The 21,496-nt window shown below is 54.3% G+C and overlaps 1 protein-coding gene across 1 annotated transcript in view; it reads left to right on the top strand.

Moving 5' to 3' along the window:
- flna (filamin A, alpha (actin binding protein 280)) overlaps positions 1–21,496 on the top strand; it is a 63,748-nt gene that overhangs the window by 26,501 nt on the left and 15,751 nt on the right. Inside the window, exons 19-34 of the mRNA XM_038782565.1 lie at positions 593–716; positions 2,618–2,774; positions 3,961–4,150; positions 4,474–4,497; positions 7,131–7,378; positions 9,487–9,555; positions 11,143–11,242; positions 12,863–13,003; positions 14,851–14,979; positions 15,137–15,310; positions 16,078–16,239; positions 17,422–17,625; positions 18,049–18,201; positions 19,879–20,001; positions 20,398–20,664; positions 20,947–21,128. Coding sequence (XP_038638493.1) covers positions 593–716; positions 2,618–2,774; positions 3,961–4,150; positions 4,474–4,497; positions 7,131–7,378; positions 9,487–9,555; positions 11,143–11,242; positions 12,863–13,003; positions 14,851–14,979; positions 15,137–15,310; positions 16,078–16,239; positions 17,422–17,625; positions 18,049–18,201; positions 19,879–20,001; positions 20,398–20,664; positions 20,947–21,128 — 2,447 coding nt within the window. The remainder of the gene's footprint in view (positions 1–592; positions 717–2,617; positions 2,775–3,960; positions 4,151–4,473; positions 4,498–7,130; positions 7,379–9,486; positions 9,556–11,142; positions 11,243–12,862; positions 13,004–14,850; positions 14,980–15,136; positions 15,311–16,077; positions 16,240–17,421; positions 17,626–18,048; positions 18,202–19,878; positions 20,002–20,397; positions 20,665–20,946; positions 21,129–21,496) is intronic.

Raw genomic sequence — 21,496 nt, 5'->3', positions numbered from 1 at the left:
CCTTTGTGCCGGGAATGACTCCAACCAGCGGAGTGTCCCCCCCCCCCCCCCCCCCCCCCCCCCGATTCCCATTGACTCCAGTTTAGCTCGGGCTCCTTGATGCCATACCCGGTCAAATGCTGCCTTGATGTCAAAGGGCAGCCACTCTCTCCTCTGCCGTTCGGCTCTTTTGTCCATGTTTGAACAAAGGCTGTAATGAGGTCAGGAGCGGAGTGACCCTGGGGGAACCCAAACTGAGTGTCCTAGAGTCAACTCCTGAATGGGGCCCACCTCATGGGATTTGTTTAGTGCACTTTGTTCATAGAATCCTTAGATGCAGAAGGCGGCCATTTGGCCCATCGGGTCTGCACCAGCCCCTGCCCCAATAGCATACCCCACCGTTTACCCCACCTAACCTTTTGGGTGACTTTGCCTGGTCAATCTACTCAAACCTACACCGTTGGACTGTGGGAGGAAACCGGAGCACGCAGACACTGGGAGGACGTGCAAACTCCACACAGACAGTCACCCGAGGTCCGAATCGATCCTGGATCTGTGAGGCCGCCGTGCTAACCACTGCCGCCCCTAATTGGTGACCTTTTTGTTTTTCCAGGAGTGGTAGAGCCCGTCAAGATCACTGACAACCCCGACCGCACCAAAACTGTCGACTACGTGCCGACGCGCGAGGGACCATACACTGTATCGGTACAGTATGCTGACCAAGAGATCCCACGCAGGTACCTGCACACCAGGCAATCCAGCGGGGGGGGGGGGGGGGGGGGGGGGGGGGGTGTTTCTGCACAGGTCGGGGGCTTCACCCTCACCGGAAAGAGGGAGATGGCGCTAAATGTTTGGGGCGCAGACAGACAATGCCGAATTCCGACGATCGCTGGGAATTTATACTCTAGTGCGCCAGCACAGGGGGTTGGAGCAGCTACTGCAGGCACGGCTGCCAAGTGGTGGAGCGATGGGAATCGGGGGAGGATCGAGGGGCCGGAATTGGAGGCGTGCAGGCATCTCGGAGGGAGGGTTGTAGCAGGTTAGAAAGTGTTGCATGGGCTGGAGGAGGTTAGAGATAGGGAGGGTTGTAGGGGCTGGAGGAGGTTACAGAGATGGGGAGGGTTGCAGGGGCTGGAGGAGGTTACAGAGATAGGGAGGGTTGCAGGGGCTGGAGGAGGTTACAGAGATAGGGAGGGTTGGAGGGGCTGGAGGAGGTTACAGAGATAGGGAGGGTTGTGGATGCTGGAGGAGGTTACAGTGATAGGGAGGGTTGTAGGGGCTGGAGGAGGTTACAGAGATAGGGAGGGTTGTCGGGGCTGGAGGTTACAGAGATAGGGAGGGTTGCAGGGGCTGGAGGAGGTTACAGAGATAGGGAGGGTTGCAGGGGCTGGAGGAGGTTACAGAGATAGGGAGGGTTGTAGGGGCTGGAGGAGGTTACAGAGATAGGGAGGGTTGTGGATGCCGGAGGAGGTTACAGAGATAGGGAGGGTTGTAGGGGCTGGAGGAGGTTACAGAGATAGGGAGGGTTGTGGATGCTGGAGGAGGTTACAGAGATAGGGAGGGTTGTGGATGCCGGAGGAGGTTACAGAGATAGGGAGGGTTGTAGGGGATGGAGGAGGTTACAGAGATGGGGAGGGTTGTAGGGGCTGGAGGAGGTTACAGAGATGGGGAGGGTTGTGGGAGCTGGAGGAGGTTACAGAGATAGGGAGGGTTGTAGGGGATGGAGGAGGTTACAGAGATGGGGAGGGTTGTAGGGGATGGAGGAGGTTACAGAGATGGGGAGGGTTGTAGGGGCTGGAGGAGGTTACAGAGATAGGGAGGGTTGTAGGGGATGGAGGAGGTTACAGAGATGGGGAGGGTTGTAGGGGCTGGAGGAGGTTACAGAGATGGGGAGGGTTGTGGGAGCTGGAGGAGGTTACAGAGATAGGAAGGGGTGTAGGGGCTGGAGGAGGTTACAGAGATGGGGAGGGTTGTAGGGGCTACAGAGAGGGAGGGCTGTAGGGGTGGAGGAGGTTACAGCTGGGGTGGGTTGTGGGGGTTGGAGGAGGTTACAGAGATGGGGAGAGTTGTCAGGGCTGGAGGAGGGTACAGAGATAGGGAGGGTTGTTGGGGCTGGAGGAGGTTATAGAGATGGGGGGTTGTAGGGGTGGAGGAGGTTACAGGGATAGGGAGGGTTGGAGGAGGTTACAGAGATGGGGAGGCTTGTAGGGGTGGAGGAGGTTACAGGGATAGGGAGGGTTGTCGGGGCTGGAGGCGGTTACAGGGATAGGGAGGGTTGTCGGGGCTGGAGGAGGTTACAGAGATAGGGAGGGTTGGAGGAGGTTACAGAGATGGGGAGGGGTGTAGGGGTTGGAGGAGGTTACATAGATGGGGAGGGTTGTCGGGGCTGGAGGAGGATCGGAGAAGATGGGTGAATGGGATTTGGGGGCGAGTTGGGATGTGGGGTTCACAGAGCCAGAGAGGAGGAAACCCTAGCGAGATCGACTGAATGGGGGTGGTGGGATTGGACCAGCACCAACTCTTCACCCAATTTGGGGGTACAGAACTTCAGGGACAAGGGGGGGAAAAGGAAAATGTTGAGGGGAGGCTGCGGAATGATTGAGTGCATTTTCTTTTGAATAACAAATTATTTCCTCAGTCCCTTCAAGGTCAAGGTGCTTCCCACGCATGACGCAAGCAAGGTCAAAGCCAGCGGCCCGGGCCTCAACACCATGGGTGTGCCAGCCAGCCTGCCCGTGGAGTTCACCATCGATGTCAAGGATGCGGGTGAGGGTTTGTTGGCGGTACAAATCACGGTGAGTGTCCCATGCCTCTCCTCCTCTTCCCCCCCCCCCCCGCCGTTCATGACGGGATTTCTCCTCCATCTCCTCGTCAATCTTTGTCGACCCACCGAAATGCATTGGGGGGGGGGGGGGGGGGGGGGGGCTCCACGCCCCCTTAGCGCCTTTCCGCTAACTTCCGATGACAATTGGAAGTTAAGTGGTTTTGCGATGTGCCAAGTGCCCATTCAGATACTTTTTAAGCCCCACCCTCCCAGGCAGTGCGTTCCAGACCGTCACCACCCTCTGGGGGAAAAGGTTTTTCCTCAAATCTCCTACCACTCACCTTGAACTTGTAACCGATCCTTCAACCAAGGGGAACAGCTGATCCCTGTCCACGCCCCTCATAATCTTGTCCAACTTAAATCAGTTCGCCCCCCTCAGTCGTCTCTGCTCCAGCGAAAACAGCCCAAGCCTATCCAACCTCGTAACTTAAAACGTTCCATCCCAGGCAACATCCTGGTGAATCTCCTCTGCACCCCCTCCAGTCCAATCACATCCTTCCTATAATGGGGCGACCAGAATTGCACACGGTCCTCCAGCTGTGACCTCACCAAAGGTCTATACAACTCCCAACGTGACCTCCCTGCTTTTGTAATCTTTTCCTCGATTGGGAAAGGCAAATGTCCTTTTTATTCCTCGGAGCTTCCCAGTGTCAGGCTGTTCACTGAATACTTCCTTGTCGTGTCAATCCTTCCAAAGTGTATCACCTCACACTTTTCGGGGTTAAATTCCATCAGCCACTCCTCTGCCCATTTGACCAACCTGCCCACGGCACTCGACCTCACTGGCCACCCCGGTCAATCTTTTGTCATCCGCGAACTTGCTGATCCTACCCCCCCCCCCACCACCACAGTCATCCACGTCGTTTATATAAATGACCAATAATAGGGGACCCAATTACTTTGGGTTTTACAGTCTCGCTCCTTTGCCGTCTTCTCTCGGGTCTGACCTGTGACTGGCCCATCCGGAGACCTGCAGAGAGTCGCTGTGCCCTGTTGGCGTCCTGTTCTTGAGGAAATTGGTGGTTGCGGGTGGAGGGGGGGGGGGGGGGAAATGCGTGCGGGAGCTTTCTGCTCGAGGATCTTCAGCGAGGCCCCTGCCCCTCAAAAAGCTGAACCGCTTTATCACTCTCCTCTTTCTCCACCCCCCCTTTTTGCAGGACCCAGAAGGAAAGCCAAGGAAGGCGAACATTCGCGACAATCACGACGGTACCTACACCGTCTCCTACATCCCCGCCATGACTGGGCGCTACACCATCCTCATCAAATATGGCGGCGATGAGATTCCCTACTCTCCCTACCGTGTCCGAGCCCTCCCCACTGGCGACGCGAGCAAGTGCACTGTGACAGGTGAGTCTTCTGCCATTTTCTTTGTTTTCTCTTCCCCCTCTCTGATCACATTTATATCACTTGCCAATTACCCCCCCCCCCCAACTCCCCTTCTTCCACCTCCTCCTCTTTTCTCTCCCCCCCCCCCCCCCTCCCTCCACCAGCCCCTCGCCCACACTCCTCCCTTTAGTCGCACACACTCCCTGTACATTCTTACGCTGCACACGTTTTTCCTTTTTTTTTTGGTTTGATGGTTTTAAATGCTTTTAATTTTCTTTTGTGGAGCACAGTTTTCCTTTTGTATCTCACTTGACCTTTCCTTGCTCTCTGCCCTTTCACCTCAGTGTCAATCGGAGGTCACGGGTTAGGTAAGCTGCTTTGCTTGTATTGCGTGTTATTTTTTAAAAATTTCTAACACACCCCCTCTCCCTTTCGTTTTCCCTTCCTTAAACATTTTTATTTTTTGAAAAACGAGCCTTTTTTAAAAAAAAAAAAAAATTAAAAAAAAATTTTGAGCCCATGCTGGTCGCAGCCATGTTTTGCTGAAATCTCCAGCCCGCCACCATTTTGGGGCGGCCATTTTGTTTTCCAAAGTTGGCCGCCCATTGCCTCCTCACAGCCAAAAAAAAAAGGGGGCTTTTCAATCGATTATCCCGGCTATTCGATTTGATGCACAGACTGTGAGCAGCATCGGCCCAATCCCTGAAGGCTTTGCCAATGTCCGTTGTCAAGAAGATTTCCAGGAGTTTCCTTTTTTCTTCCCATTATCTTCTGCTCCATGGCCCAGGGGGCCTTTGCCCTTGGGACCCTGAACGGAGCAGGGGATCTAAATGCCAACCTGCCCTGGTGACTGTGCTGCTGGATAGATCGGTTCCCCTCGATATTTTTTTGTTTTGGTTGGGGTAACGGAGGGGGGTGGGCAAATATTGCCCCCCTCCCCCCAAATCATTCAAAAAGAATGCTATGACAGTTTGGCAAGTTACCTGCCACAGCTGAATAAGATGCCTTGAGTAGGTATATCTGTCTTGCCCAACCTCTTCAGTTCAATAGCTCAAGTTTTGGAGGTCGGGGGAGGGGGGGTGGGGTTCAGTCAATGATCCACAGGACTGTCCGTGTGGAGTGTGCACATTCACCCCGTGTTTGCGTGGGTTTCGCCCCCACAACCCAAAAAAGAATGTGCAAGCTAGGTGGATTGGCCATGCTAAATTGCCCCTGATTTTGGGGGGGGGGGGAAATGAATTGGGTATTCTAAATTTATTTAAAATCCACAGGGCTTGTCGTTCCATTGAGAAGCGCCCTTCAGAGAGGGAATTTGACCTCTTGGGCTTCCTGACCTTTTGTAGGCCGCAGGCCTCCAAGCCATCCCTGCAATGATTGGTGGAGAAGTGGGTGTGGTATTTTTCAACACCGTAGGGGGAATTTGCGTGGGGGTCGTCATTGGATCAAGCTGGAGGCGTGGAACTGCGCAAATCGAGGTTTTTGTCAATTTGGTTTCCCCTTTTTTGTTGGAACTTCGACACTGACACCGGCTTGGCGTCTCCCGTAAACCAGCCTTCCCCTGCCCCGACCTTTTTATTTTTTTTTTTAAGTTGACTTACCTGGAAACCGCGCGCATGAGTTCTGCCATCATCTCTGGCCTCATTTAGGTTTGGCCTGGCCCTTTGATGGTGACGGAACTGCCGTTTCGCGATGGCGTTGTGCGTGTGTTTTGCGCGCGCGCCTGCATTTTTAAAAGTCTTGCCTACGTATCCCCTTGCTCCTCCAAACACCGTGGAAGCCCCATCACCCACCTGAGCTGGGGAGGGGGTGGCCTACTCGCTTGGAGAACCTGGTCTTCCACCACCTCCTTGACGCTCGCCCTTCCCCCACCCACCCCCTAATTCCGTAACCTGGTAGGGCCGTGGCATTGAACAGGCCTGAACTCTAGTGGAGGGGGGGTGGGGGGGGGAGGGAGGGCGGTGGCTGGCAATGAGGCGTCTCCAAGTGGTTCCTGTGTTTGGAGTTCTCCCTTGCTGCCACCCTCGCCTACCACCTCTTTTCCTCCCTCACTCCCCTCCTCTTCTACCCCCCCCCCCTTCCTCTACTGCTATTGGCTGTTGAGCTAACCCTGACTGCCACCCCACTAGAAGGAATGCTGCGATTGGTGGCTTTCTCTTGGCAACGTGGCTGGCTTTGCTTGCTGATTGGACGCTTCGGAGTAGAGATTCGTCGTAATAGTAGTAGTCGTAGTGTTAGTGTTCTCTGGTTGGTAGGGTGGATGGGCGCGTTCTCCTGTTCCTCTGCTAAATTGAAAGATATTTGGGCAGGAAGATGGCAAAATTATTCACCTGCATTCGAATATCACCCCCTTCCCCAGCACTTCTGGATTCTCGTCTTGGTATCCCAGCATGGGGCCCAGTCGATGGACCAAATGGCCTTCCAGGAGTGGGGAATAGAATGCCCACCATCCACGCTGCCGACCGAGAGTAGAGTTGTAGAGTATGGTTGGTTTGTGTGTGTGTGTTGTGTTCTCCAACCCATTGGACAGACTGGCTCGGTGGGCGGGACAGGGTGGGCATGATCCTGCACCTAGAAGAGAAGTGCCCGCCTACCCTGGCATTGGGTGGGGGGGGGGGGGGGGGGGGGGAAGAAGGCACTCTGGTTACCCAACCAGTCCTGCACCCTTGCTGAGGGCCATGCCCAAATTGGCATGGGAAGATGCCGACGCACCATCTCTTCATTCATCGATGGTTTGAGCTGTCCGACGTGAAGAGCCATCCCCAATTTGACCTTGGCGTATTTATATTTTTTCGAAATGAGAATTTTACTGAGGTAAACCAGTGTCGAAATTCTCCATAACCAAGTTTGGGTTGTCCAAAAGGCGCACTGAGCCAGTCTTTTGATTAAGAAATTGGGCCGTCTTTTTTTTTTCTGGTCAAGGGGTCGTTATCTTTAACATTTGCTCTCCCTGCCTCCTTTTGTTTTCTTCCCGCTTGGGGAAACCAAACCACCACACCCCCAGGAGCCGGCATTGGCCCGACCATACAAATCGGCGAGGAGACTGTCATCACCGTCGATACCAAGGCTGCTGGGAAGGGCAAGGTGACCTGTACCGTCTGCACCCCCGACGGGTCGGAGGTGGACGTGGATGTGGTGGAGAACGAGGACGGCACCTTCGACATCTTCTACACCGCCCCCCAACCCGGCAAATACGTCATCTGCGTGCGTTTCGGGGGCGAGCACATCCCCAACAGCCCCTTCCAGGTCACGGTGAGTAGCATCAGCTCCACCCAACCATCGGTGGGGGGGAAGGGGGGGAGGAGGGAAGAGAACGCAATGGGGAGGAGGGAAGAGAACGCAATGGGGAGGGGGGAAGAGAACACAATGGGGAGGGGGGAAGAGAACGCAATGGGGAGGGGGGAAGAGAACGCAATGGGGAGGGGGGAAGAGAACGCAATGGGGAGGGGGGGGGAAGAGAACGCAATGGGGAGGGGGGGAAGAGAACGCAATGGGGAGGGGGGGAAGAGAACGCAATGGGGAGGGGGGAAGAGAACGCAATGGGGAGGGGGGAAGAGAACGCAATGGGGAGGGGGGAAGAGAACGCAATGGGGAGGGGGGAAGAGAACGCAATGGGGAGGGGGGAAGAGAACGCAATGGGGAGGGGGGAAGAGAACGCAATGGGGAGGGGGGAAGAGAACGCAATGGGGAGGGGGGAAGAGAACGCAATGGGGAGGGGGAAGAGAACGCAATGGGGAGGGGGGAAGAGAACGCAATGGGGAGGGGGGAAGAGAACGCAATGGGGAGGGGGGAAGAGAACGCAATGGGGAGGGGGGAAGAGAACGCCTTGGGGCAATGGGGGGGGGTGCGGAGAACCTGGGTCTGGTGGGCACCGCCTTGTGGGCTGATTGGTGTGGTACAGGCAGTGGCATGGCGGCATTGTCGCTGGGCTGGTCATTCCCCTGCTACCCAGGACCAGATCGGGGATTTGAATCTTCACCCCCCTGCGGAATCAAATCTGATAAATATGTGGAATTTTAAAAGTGAACGGTGATGACAAAATCATCGATTGTTGTAAAAACTCCATCTGCTTCGCTAACTGCCCCCTTTTTTAGGGGAAAGAAATCATCCTTGCCCGGTCTGGCCTACATGTGACTCCAGGGTAAAAAAAATTTTTAACGAAATATCGTTCATAGGATTGCTACTGTGGTGGGTTTGGGTCCTTGCGTTTTGACATGAGCAGAGTCTTCAGAGCAGGTGGTTGGGTGTGGAGTTTGCTTTTTTTTATCTTCTCGTGAGCAGAGTCTTCGGTGCAGGTTTTTAGGTGTGGGTTTTTCTTTGAATCCTCTCGTGAGCAGAGTTTTCGGAGCAGGTTGTTGGGTGTAGATTTTATTTATTTTTTGGTCTGAGTCCTCCGGTGGGATGTGGATGTCGCTGGACAAAGCCAGCATTTTTTTTGCCTCTTGGAACGGAGTGGCTTGGGCAGGTAGTCAACCGTACTGTTGTGTGGGGACTGGAGTCACATGCATGCCAGACTGGGTAAAGACTGCAAATTTCCCTTTCCGAAGGGACATTAGTGAACCAGATGATTTGGGGGGAGGGGGGATTTAAAACAACAACCGACATTAGTTCCACGGTGACCCTCACTGAGAACTTTGTAATTTAAGATTGATTGTATTAATTGAATTGAAATTTGATGTTCTGTGGGGACTGCAGTGGGATTTGAACCCATGTACCCCAGAGCATTAACCTGGGCCGCTGGATTCCACCAACGGGTCACTGGTGGCGTCTTTAGTGTGAGAGGGATGGATGTGGAGGGATTTTGTTATGAGGAGGGGTTGAGTAGGTCGGGGCCTGTACTCATTGGGAGTTTAGAAGAACGAGAGGTGACCTTATTGAGACAGAGAGGATTCTGGGTGGGGGTGACGGGGTCGATGCTGAGAGGACGTTTCCTCTTGTGGGAGAGTCTGGGACCAGAGGGCAGAATCTCAGAGTCGGGGGAGGGGAGGGGGGGGACGCCCATTTGAGACGGAGATGAGGAGGAATTTCTTCCCTCAGAGGGGAATTAATCTGTGGAATTCTTTACCGCAGAGAGCTGTAGAGGCCGGGCCGTTAAGTATGTTCAAGGCCGAGAGAGACAGCTATTTAATCAATGAGGGGGTCGAGGGTTACGGGGATGTGAAAAAGTGGAGTTGAGGATTATCGGATCGGATCAGCCAGGATCCCGTTGAATGCGGGAGCAGCCTTGATCGGCCGAATGGCCGACTTCAGCTTCTCCGTCCTCGGGTGGGGTGGGGGGGTTATGATGCCCCAATGGTGCTCAGCTGTCCAGGAAGATTTTGTTCTTTAACACCCTCTCATTTTCTTTCACCCTTGAACAGGCCACGGAAGGCGATGAGATCATCCCACAGCAAGTTCAACAAAGCCGGATGGCGCCTAAATATGGATGGGTACCTATAACCTCTCATTTTGTTCCCCCCCTTTATTGTTCTGTTGTCTTGCATGTCTCTGTGGTGTGGGCATCACTGTATCTAACCCCGTGCTGTACCTGCCCTGGGAGTGTTTGATGGGGACAGTGTAGAGGGAGCTTTACTCTGTATCTAACCCCGTGCTGTACCTGTCCTGGGAGTGTTTGATGGGGACAGTGTAGAGGGAGCTTTACTCTGTATCTAACCCCGTGCTGTACCTGCCCTGGGAGTGTTTGATGGGGACAGTGTAGAGGGAGCTTTACTCTGTATCTAACCCCGTGCTGTACCTGCCCTGGGAGTGTTTGATGGGGACAGTGTAGAGGGAGTTTTACTCTGTATCTAACCCCGTGCTGTACCTGTCCTGGGAGTGTTTGATGGGGACAGTGTAGAGGGAGCTTTACTCTGTATCTAACCCCGTGCTGTACCTGCCCTGGGAGTGTTTGATGGGGACAGTGTAGAGGGAGTTTTACTCTGTATCTAACCCCGTGCTGTACCTGTCCTGGGAGTGTTTGATGGGGACAGTGTAGAGGGAGTTTTACTCTGTATCTAACCCCGTGCTGTCTCTGTCCTGGGAGTGTTTGATGGGGACAGTGCAGAGGGAGCATTACTCTGTATCTAACCCCGTGCTGTACCTGCCCTGGGAGTGTTTGATGGGGACAGTGTAGAGGGAGCTTTACTCTGTATCTAACCCCGTGCTGTCTCTGTCCTGGGAGTGTTTGATGGGGACAGTGTAGAGGGAGCTTTACTCTGTATCTAACCCCGTGCTGTACCTGTCCTGGGAGTGTTTGATGGGGACAGTGTAGAGGGAGCTTTACTCTGTATCTAACCCCGTGCTGTCTCTGTCCTGGGAGTGTTTGATGGGGACAGTGTAGAGGGAGCTTTACTCTGTATCTAACCCCGTGCTGTACCTGTCCTGGGAAAATCGTGTATTACTACTTGCAGCCTGATGTCAAGGGATTAATAACTAGGGTTCTTGGTCTGGCAATCCTGTCAGTTTGGCCGACAGGGTTTATCCTGAGAGGTCCCCATCTTGAAGTCGTGAAGTAATTGGCTTGAGGGGCAAAATGGCTTCTGCGCCGAAGTGCAGTGTGTCGGGAGGGGATGTTGTGTTTGAGGGGGGGGGAGGGGAGGGGGGGGGGGGGGGGGGGGGAAGGCCTAGCTTTCCTGACCCGTCTACCAAATGAGACGAACACTGTCCTGACAGCTTTGCCTCAAAATCGTGAGCTGCTCCCATCCCCAAGAAATCCTGGGGGGGGGGGGGGGGGGGGGGGGGGGGGGGGGGGGGCGCGCGCGAGAAACAGTTCCTACCTCCAAATTTTCCCTTTGTTGAGGCTCCTTCCGACTAGGCCCCAGGTTGTTGATGGGGAATAATGATCACCAATTTGACAAGGGGGGGGGGGGGGGAAGTGGTAGTTGTTGCCAGGAGGTTGAGGCCTAGTGGACAGATGCCTCGACACGCCCGATCCATCCCCGCACACCGTTTGATCCGTGAACAAGCCTTCGCGCCTCGGGTTTTGAAATCTTGACGCCCTCTGTTTTCTTCACCTCCGCCAACCCCCTCTTCTACAGGCGCCTGACCAATCGCCCAGGATGAATGGCGTGGACGCTGCTGACCTGCGACCTTTCGACCTCGTGATCCCTTTCACCATCAAGAAGGGAGAGATAACAGGTATAAAAAAAAAATCTATTTAATTTTGGAGAGTCCTGCTTCGCAGGGTGCTGAAGAGTCACATGTTGCTGTGGGAGGGGGTAGGGTGGTCTGGGGTCATGTAGCAACTAGGAACCGGAGGGGGCCATTCGGCCCTTCGGGTTTGCTCTGCCATTGAATCGTTCTTGGATGGCGCCGCTGCCTCACCCAATGTCGGGGATCCAGGTTCGATCACGGCCTTGAGTGACTGTCTGTGTTGGAGTTTGCACGTCCACGTGGGTTTCCTCCCACAGTCCAAAGATGTGCAGGTTAGGTGGGGGTCACAGGGATAGGGCAGGCGAGTGCAAGAAGTCGGACTGGAGAGGGTCGATGCTGACTCGATTGCCTCGAAACTGAACCAGCCCCGTGCTCGCCACATACAAAAGAAAATGTCAACCGCTGGATACTGAGCAGGACCTGCTGAACATTCTTGAGTGTGCCAGTGGTGACGGTTTCGGACGATTGAGCAGAAACCTAATTAATCAGGAGGCCCCTCGAGTCTGCTCCGCCATTCAATAAGATCACATCTGATTCCACCTTCCTACCGACCCCCTACCCCCAAACCAGTAATCTTTCACCCCCTTATTTATCTCCAATCAAGCAAAACCCATCACGGGTCAAAACCCACTTGGTTAGTTACTTGCCATGCTTTGGATAGAGAGATCTTTTGCGAGACTGCTTGAAGAGCGAGAGAGATCCAGTTCAATTGATGCTGAATCTCTTCATGACCTTCTGCAGAAGCTTCCAGCCGAAACAAAACTGAGCCACTGCCTGCTACAGCCCTGGCTCCTCCCACCAACCACACGTCGCCGTCTACCCCTTCCAGCGGGTTTCACAGCGGCGTGGGGTGGTTACAATGGGAAATCCCATTGACGAGTGGTGGGAAAATAGAATACAGCCGCCAGCGGTCAAGAAGCACACTGCTGGGTAGCAGGGAGATCCCCAGAAATCATAACAAAATCCCGTTTGGGCCCCTCCTTGTAAACTCAAAGAAGGTTGGAACAAATGATGATCTCACTTTTACAACCTTTTAATTGTATCGTTTGCTCTACTCACCCACCCTAACCCAGGCTTTTAACCCTTGCACAACAAAAACATGTAATGAAGCGCCAGGGTCCCAGGTTCGATTCCGGCTTGGGTCACTGTCTGTGCAGAGTCTGTACATTCTCCCCGTGTCTGCGTGGGTTTCCTCCAGGTGCTCCAGTTTCCTCCCACAGTCCAAAGACGTGCAGGTTAGATGGATTGACCATGACCATTCTTCCACAAGAGGGAACGTCCTCTCAATATCCACCCAGTCAAGAGCCCCCTTCAGGAACTTTTGATCAGCTCACCTGCTACTCAAAGTCCAATGGATGCCAACCTATTCTCCGAAACACAACCCGTCCATTCCAGGTACTACTCTGGTAAACCTTCTCCAAACTGTTTCCGATCATTGGCAATAAGGAGACCAGTACTGTACACCGATTGGCTGCGCTCGGGAGCGCGGCTCATTTATACGTACTCAGCATGCGTTTGCGCACAGGGACCCGGCCTTCTGCAAACAGAAGGGATAAGCTCCAGCTTTGTGCCCGGTTTTAATTTTCTGAATGGCTGGGTCGACAGGTGTGGTTCGCATGCCATCTGGGAAGGTAGCCAAGCCCGATATCATGGACAACAAGGACGGCACTGTGACGGTGAAATTCGCTCCCAGTGAGAAGGGCCTGCACGAGATGGACATCAAATACGATGATCTCCATATTCCAGGTGAGGTGTTGTGGGGATTTGGCGGGGGGGGGGGGGGGGGTCCTGACTCTGACCTTCGGTTACGGTTTACCAAACTGGGCAGGGGCGAGAAGGAGAATCTTGACATTGGGGGCAGCACGGTAGCATGGTGGTTAGCATAAATGCTTCACAGCTCCAGGGTCCCAGGTTCGATTCCCGGCTGGGTCACTGTCTGTGCGGAGTCTGCACGTCCTCCCCGTGTGTGCGTGGGTTTCCTTCGGGTGCTCCGGTTTCCTCCCACAGTCCAAAGATGTGCGGGTTAGGTGGATTGGCCGTGATAAATTGCCCGTAGTGTCCTAAAAAGTAAGGTTAAGGGTTATTGGGTTACGGGTATAAGGTGGATACGTGGGTTTGAGTAGGGTGATCATTGCTCGGCACAACATCGAGGGCCGAAGGGCCTGTTCTGTGCTGTACTGTTCTATGTTCTATAAGAAGCAGGAGTAGGCCATCTGGCCCCTCGAGCCTGCTCTGCCATTCAATGAGATCATGGCTGATCTTTTGTGGACTCGGCTCCACTTTCCGGCCCGAACACCATAACCCTTAATCCCTTTATTCTTCAAAAAACTATCTATCTTTACCTTAAAAACATTTAATGAAGGAGCCTCAACTGCTTAACTGGGCAAGGAATTACATAGATTCACAGCCCTTTGGGTGAAGAAGTTCCTCCTAAACTCAGTCCTAAATCTGCTTCCCCTTATTTTGAGGCTATGCCCCCGCGTTCTGCTTTCACCCGCCAGTGGAAACAATCTGTCCGCATCTATCCTATCTATTCCCTTCATAATTTTAAATGTTTCTATAAGATCTTCCCCCTCATCCTTCGAAATTCCAACGAGTACAGTCCCAGTCTACTCAACCTCTCCTCGTAATCCAACCCCTTCAGCTCTGGGATTAACCTAGTGAATCTCCTCTGCACACCCTCCAGTGCCAGTATGTCCTTTCTCAAGTAAGGAGACTAAAACTGAACACACTACTCCAGGTGTGGCCTCACTAACACCTTATACAATTGCAGCATAACCTCCCTAGTCTTAAACTCCATCCCTCTAGCAATGAAAGACAAAATTCCATTTGCCGCCTTAATCACCTGTAAACCAACTTTCTATGACTCATGCACTAGCACACCCAGGTCTCTGCACAGCGGCATGCTTTAATATTTTATTGTTTAAATAATAATCCCGTTTGCTGTTATTCCTACCAAAATGGATAACCTCGCATTGTATTCCATCTGCCAGACCCTAGCCCATTCACTTAACCTATCCAAATCCCTCTGCAGACTTCCAGTATCCTCTGCACTTTTCGCTTTACCACTCATCTTGATGTCATCTGCAAACTTGGACACATTGCCCTTGGTCCCCAACTCCAAATCATCTATGTAAATTGTGAACAATTGTGGGCCCAACACTGATCCCTGAGGGACACCACTAGCTACTGATCGCCAACCAGAGAAACACCCATTAATCCCCACTCTTTGCTCTGATCAGGTGGCGGTGTGGATGATTTAGGAGGTCAATGGTGTCCGTTGGGCCTGTGCGGTAGGTCTGGTTCTCACGGGGGAGCTCTGCAGCCGTTGCGGGTTTGAGCCCCGGGATCTGAGCTCGATGCAACCTGCCCACTCTCCACTCCCCCACCATATTCCTGGTGTTCTAACTGAGGGGGAACTGTAACTGGGGATTGTGGATGGGGGAGGTGGCCGTGTACACCTGGAAGGAGTAGAGTGGGGGCGAATTGATCGCCGTGTTCCAGTTTCGGTGAGGGGAACATATTGGTTCTGAGGCTATTTTTTTTGGCGACCAAATTGTCCATTTTTTTTTTCTCCCTCTGTTCGCCAACAGGGAGCCCTCTGCAGTTTTACGTGGACTTTGTCAACAGTGGTCATGTCAACGCTTACGGTCCTGGCCTCATCCACGGTGTCGTGAACAAACCGGCAGTTTTCACTGTGGATACCAAGGACGCTGGTGAGGGTGAGTCATTGCGTGGTTCGCTTGATGACCGGCACTGAACGGGCATCGACTTGCCCCTTGGCTGTCTTCCTGCTTTCCGCCGCCGGATCTTTTTTTTTTCTGTTTGTCCTATCCTTCCTTGACTTTGCCCTCCTCTTCTGTCTTGTCTCCTCCTCAGGTGGCCTGGCCCTGGCCATCGAAGGCCCCTCCAAGGCAGACATCAGCTGCACGGACAACAAGGACGGGACCTGCACGGTCTCCTACCTGCCTGTGCTCCCCGGGGACTACAACATCCTGGTGAAGTACAACGATAAGCACATTCCCGGCAGCCCGTTCGTCTCGAAAATCACGGGTGAGAACTCGATGCCGGATAGGAATTAGCACTTTTTTGATGCTGTTTGAACCCGCAAAAGCCTCGGGCCTACCTCATTGCTATGTCAACTCTATAGCCCTCGGGCCTACGTTGTTGATACTGTCAACTCCAGCCCCCGAACCTTCTTTGCTGCAGTTTACACCCTCCGAGGCCTTGGGCCTAACTGGTTACCATGTCAACTCTCTCCCTCGGGCTTACTTTGCACTTTACAACCTCCCAGTCTTGTTGGATCAAAGGTGCTGCAAGGGGGCTAACTCTAATGAATATTAACATCGCACCTTGTGAGACTGAAGGGGCAGGTGCTCAGAAGTTTAGACAAGATTCTTCAGGGAATGTAAGCATTCTATTGGCTTAGGGGGTGGGGGGGGGGCGCGCTGTGGTTGGTGGAGGCCTTGCCTCCCCCTCAAGCAGCCTCTTGCTTGAAATGTGTAACCACAGCGCAAACTGAGGCCATTCTCCCCATCTGGTCCCTGTGTGGTCCACCCGAGTCGTCACTTGACGTGTTTTAAATGGTTCTGATTTCCCTTGCACGGGTCTGTGTTTGCTCAGCTGCCCGTTTAAATGTCTCCTTTGAGTTCCAAAGCAGCGGCTGTGAAAGGACGGAGCTCCTTTGCTGTTTGGGTCCCATGTCGGGACTATTAATGCTGTTTGTGTTGGCTGGGTGCATTGTGTGTGTGTACTGAATCCTTTTTTTTTTTTTTCTGACCCTCTTCCTTTCTCTCCTCCCCCGCCTCCCATCTGCGCAGGCGATGACTCCATGAGGATGTCCCAGCTGAAGGTGGGCTCCTCCACTGACATCCCCCTGGACATTGGCGAGATGGACCTTAGCCAGCTCGCCGCCACTGTGATTGCACCCTCTAGCCGGGAGGAGTCCTGCCTGCTGAAGAGGCTGCGCGACGGCAATATCGGTAAGACACGTGATGGGGTGACTACTCTGGTTCTCTTTCTCTTTCCCCCCCCCCCCCCCCCAACGTTGCGTTCAGTCCCCTTCGTCGCAACGTGCAACCCCAACCCATCTCCAGGCTTTCAGGCCTACGGCACAGGCTTCAAGGAGTCTGACCACGCAAGCGTACGAGTTGGGAGCAGGAGTAGGCCATTTGCCTCTCCGGCCGGCTCTGCTGTCAGTGCTCCTTGAAGCCTCAACTCCACATTCCTACCTTGTCTCCCCAGCTCAAACCTTTTGACCCCCTACCCTTGTTAATCACTAATCTCTCTCTACCCCCCCTGCCTTAAAAATATTCACAGAGCCGACTCTCCGGAGGAAGGGAGAGTTCCAAACACTCCGGACCCTCGGAGAGAGAATTTTCCTCCTCCATCTCTATGAAATTGGGGACCCCTTAAATTTTACAACTGTGCCCCTTAACGGCACAGGGTGGTGGTTTGGCCCATCCAATTCCATGCTGGCTCTCCTCCTCCTGTGCCCGCCCTATTTGCTCTTGAAATAGACTCTGCTTCCTCCACCCCCTACTGGGGGGGTGGGTGGACAGAGTTCCAGGTCGACGCCACTCGCTGCATTTTATATACATTTTTAAATAAAAAGAGGCTCTCCACATTTTACCCCCATACGCTTACCCAGAAGGCCCCCTTAGCCCTAGTACCATCATGCACTGGAAATGACCTGCCCCTGTCGGGTTTATCTAAACCTGTCCGCCCTCCACCCGTTTCCCTCTGCTGTTCCAGTCTGCATTGACTCCCGATGCCTTCTGCCCACGATGGCTCACTCTTCTCCGAAATTTCTGTTGCCACCATTTCCATCCAGTTGCAGTCAATTGGCATCATCTGTGCTGTTTGCCTCTCCCGGGAAGGGCAGGAATGAGATATTGGGCAAATTTTCTTTGATTTCCTGGCCCACTGACCACTGTGTGCCTTCACATGGGTAGTTGACTGGATTTGGGCCTAGTGAACAGGCAGAGCCTGGCGGCCATTTTAGATTCTCAGCAGGTTTCGTCCAGTGGACGCTCGGGCGGGGAAGTTTTTACTCGTTCAAGGGATGTGGCCGTGGAAAATCGGATTTGCTTTTTGACGAAGGCGGTTTTTCTTCTTCTTTTTTTTTGTTTGGTTTGTTAAAACTCCCGCTTGTTTCTTTGCAGGGATCTCGTTCGTCCCCAAGGAGATCGGCGAGCACGTGGTCAACATCAAGAAAAATGGCTGCCACATTCCTAACAGCCCCATCACCGTCATGATCAACCAGTCCGAGGTGGGCGATGCCAGCCGCGTGCGGGTTACCGGTCCTGGCCTAAAGGAAGCCCACACCTTCGAGCCTGCCAACTTCACCATTGATACGCGTGAAGCGGGTACGTCGTGGGTGATTTTGGGGGGGGGGGGGGGGAGAGAAATTTTAGAGAAGGGACCCGTGCCCCACGTTGCTGTCGGTGATCAGTCTCCGAATGGGCCTGTGGCATGCACGAGAAGAGGCCATTCAGCCCATCGAGCATGTGCTGGCCCCTTTTTTGTAAGAGCTATCCAATTGCCCCCTTTCCGGGGGTAAATCGGCTCCACCCGGATGAAAACCCAGCTGCGAGGTGGAGGAATGGGAAATGGGGGGGGGGGGGGGTTTCGAGAAGCCGGAATTGGAGGGGCGCAGATCTGAGGCGGGACATGTTTGGGGGTTTAAGGGAGTGTGGGAGGACTGGGATTGGGAGCAGGACCAGGCGGGAATGGGCCACGGATCAAAGCGACTTGTGACTGGCGCTAAAGGGGTTTTGTTACCTTTTCAGGTTACGGTGCATTGGGCCTTTCTATCGAAGGCCCGAGTAAGGTGGACATCAGCACCGAGGAACTAGAAAACGGCAATTGTAAAGTGACCTATTGCCCGACGGAACCAGGAAACTATATCATCAACATCAAATTTGCAGACCAGCACGTACCAGGTATAACTACAGTCCGACCAAAAACCGGTACCCAAGCGCTCACTTCATTCGCGAGAAGCCGCCGGGGCCCAACATTATCGGCGATGCCTAATTGCCCCTTGGTAATGGGTGAGCCGCCATCTTGAACCGCCTCAGTCTCCATGTGGTGTAGTTACATCCCCAGTGCTGTTAGGGAGTGCTGACAGTGAAGGGACGGCTGATATTGTCGGTGCGCGCAGACAGACATGCTAGCCATGGCCTCTGCTGCCGTTGGCTGACTGTGCGGAGTCTGCACGTTCTCCCCGTGTCTGCGTGGGTTTCCTCCGGGTGCTCCGGTTTCCTCCCACAGTCCAAAGAGGTGCAGGTTGGGTGGATTGGACATGATGCATTGACCCTTAATGTCCAAGGATAGGTGGGGTTACGGTGATGGAGTGGGCTGAGCTAGGGTGCTCTTTTTCAGAGGGGTCAGTGTAGAATTGATGGGCCGAATGGCCTCCTGCACTATGATTTCTGTGATTGGCCTTCTAGGGGGTAGAGGTTGGCGCTTGTCGAAGGAGCCTTGGGCGAGTGGCTGCCGTGCATCTTGTAGACGGTACACACGGCTGCCGCTGTGCGTCGGTGGGTGGAGGGAGTGGGCGTTGAAGGTGGGGGTTAGCGTGTCGATCGAGCGGTGGGGGAGGGGGGGGGCTGCTTTGTCCTGGATGGTGTTGAGCTTCTTGAGTGTTGTTGGAGCCGCGCTCATCCAGGCGAGTGGGAGAGTCCATCACACTCCTGACTTGTGCCCTGTAGATGGTGGACAGGCTTCGTGAGGGGGTCAGGAGGTGAGTTACTCTCCGCAGGATTCCCAGCCTCTGACCGCCCTGGTAGCCACAGTATTTATACGGCTGGGTCCAGTTCAGTTTCTGATCAATGGATAACCCCCAGGATGTTGATAGTGGGGGATTCAGCGATGGTAATGCCATTGAATGTCTAGGGGAGATGGTTAGATCCTCTCTTGTAAGAGATTGTGTGGCGTGAATGTAACTTGCCCCTTGTCAGCCCCGAGCCTGGATATTGCCCAGGTCTGGCTGCATTTGGACACGGACTGCTTCATTATCTGAGGAGTGGCGAATGGTGCTGAACATTGTGCAGTCATCCGCAAACATCCCCACGTCTGACCTTATGATGGAAGGGAGGTCATTGAATGCGGCACAGTGGTTAGCACTGCTGCCTCGCAGAGTTAGGGACCCGGGTTCAATTCTAGCCTTGGGCGACTGTCTGTGTGAAGTTTACATGTTATCGTTGCTCTCTTTCCCCCCCCCCCCCACCCCACCGCCAACCACGCACTACCAAGAGTGCAGGTTAGGTGAATTTGCCGTGTTAAAATTCCCCCTCGAGTGTCCAACGATGTGCAGATTAGGTTGGGGGTTACGGGGACGAGGCGGGGGGAGTTGGCCTAGGTAGGGTGCTCTTTCGGAGGGTCGGTGCTGACTCAATGGGCCGAATGGCCTCTTCCTGCACTGTAGGGATTCTATGATGCAGCTGAAGATGGTTGGGCCCAGGACACTACCCTGAGGAACCCCTGCAGCGATGTCCTGGAGCTCAGATGATTGACCTCCGACCACCACAACCATCTTCCGATGTCCTTTCCCGGGGTAATCCCTGGGTTGGATTCTGTTTCGGGAATGGAAAGTAATGGAGTTGTCTCTGTGTCCACAGGGAGTCCGTTTACAGTGAAAGTGAGCGGTGAAGGGCGCATTAAGGAGAGCATCACGAGGAGACGGAGAGCTGCCTCTGTGGCTAACGTCGGCAGCCAGTGCAACTTGAGCCTCAAGATCCCAGGTAAAGGGTTCCCGGAAAAGCTTCCTCGGGATTTCAAAACCGTGCGCAGGGCCACGCGCACAACCTCGCCACGAGACCCCCAATCTGAACAGTCCCTCATCTCTGGCTTGTTGCCCTCTGTTAACAAATCCCTCCTTGCCCCCTCTCTGTCACCTCCTCCGCCCCTATAACCCTCCCTATCTGACCGCCTCCAGACCCTCCCTATCTCTGTAACCTCCTCCAGACCCTCCCTATCTCTGTAACCTCCTCCAGACCCTCCCTATCTCTAACCTCCTCCAGACCCTGCAAGCCTCCGCGATCCAGCTCAGCCTGTCCAGTAGGCCTCGCACGGCTCTTTTTTTATTTTGAGAGAAAGAGAACTGTTATTTTCCTGTTTTTCTTACTCCTCCTCCTCAGAAATAAACGTTGGGGACATGACCGCCCAGGTGACCAGCCCTTCTGGAAAGACCCACGACGCGGAGATCATGGAGGTGGAGAAGAACACCTACAGCATTCGCTTCGTACCCGCCGAGATGGGCGTCCATACCGTCAGCGTCAAGTACCTCGGCCAGCACGTGCCGGGTAGCCCCTTCCAGTTCACCGTGGGCCCCCTGGGAGAAGGAGGGGCGCACAAAGTGAGGGCCGGGGGCCCCGGTTTGGAGAGGGCCGAGGCCGGCGTACCAGGTAGGGCCGCGCGGGCCTGGCCATGGCCTCGCGTGAATGTGGGCTTTGGGCTAAGTGGGTGGCCATTTTGGACGGGGGTGAAGAGAAACGGCTTTGCTTGAGGGGCGTGAATCTGTGGAATTCTCTCTCGTGTTATCGCTCGGTATTGAAGGGGGGGGGGGGGGGGGGGAGGGGTGTGATGTGGATTACCTGATCACCCGCCGCCCCTGCTCTCCCATCTCGCTCATGCATTCCGGCTGATGTGAACCTGTCCCTCTTGTCTCTCTCTCTCTCTCCCTCCAGCTGAGTTCAGCATCTGGACCCGTGAGGCGGGGGCCGGGGGTCTCTCGATTGCGGTCGAGGGTCCCAGCAAAGCGGAGATCGCCTTCGAGGATCGCAAGGATGGCTCGTGCGGTGTGTCCTACATTGTGCAGGAGCCTGGTGAGTACCCTGGGGAAAGCTTGACTTCCCCGCTCTCCCCCCAGGTGCTGGGTACCCGGAGCGGAGATGGTATGGAAGGGGGGGGGGGTAGCTGGGTGAGAACACTGGGTGGGCGAGGCTGTTTGCCACAGTGGGTGGGCAGGGTTGTAGGGTGAGGGGGTGGATGGGAGAAATCGGGCAAGATTTGTACAAGTTTGGCCTCTTCAACCAGCCTCCTCTATTCACTCCCCCATACCCCCTTCTCCAAAAGGGGGGTGGGGGGGGGGGGGGGGGGGGGGGGGAGAAGGAGTGGGATTATAGTTCAGGGGGGTGGGGCAGGAGGTCAGAGGTTAGTGGCAAGGTTAAAGGTCGCGGCATGGCCTACATTACGGTACGAATTGTCCTCTTGTTTTTTTTATTCCCCCTCCCTCCC

Source organism: Scyliorhinus canicula, chromosome 21 (assembly GCF_902713615.1).
Source record: "Scyliorhinus canicula chromosome 21, sScyCan1.1, whole genome shotgun sequence".
Taxonomy (NCBI): Eukaryota; Metazoa; Chordata; class Chondrichthyes; order Carcharhiniformes; family Scyliorhinidae; genus Scyliorhinus; species Scyliorhinus canicula.
The sequence above is the reverse complement of the archived record's forward strand: the minus strand, read 5'-3'. Positions and strand labels throughout refer to the sequence as shown.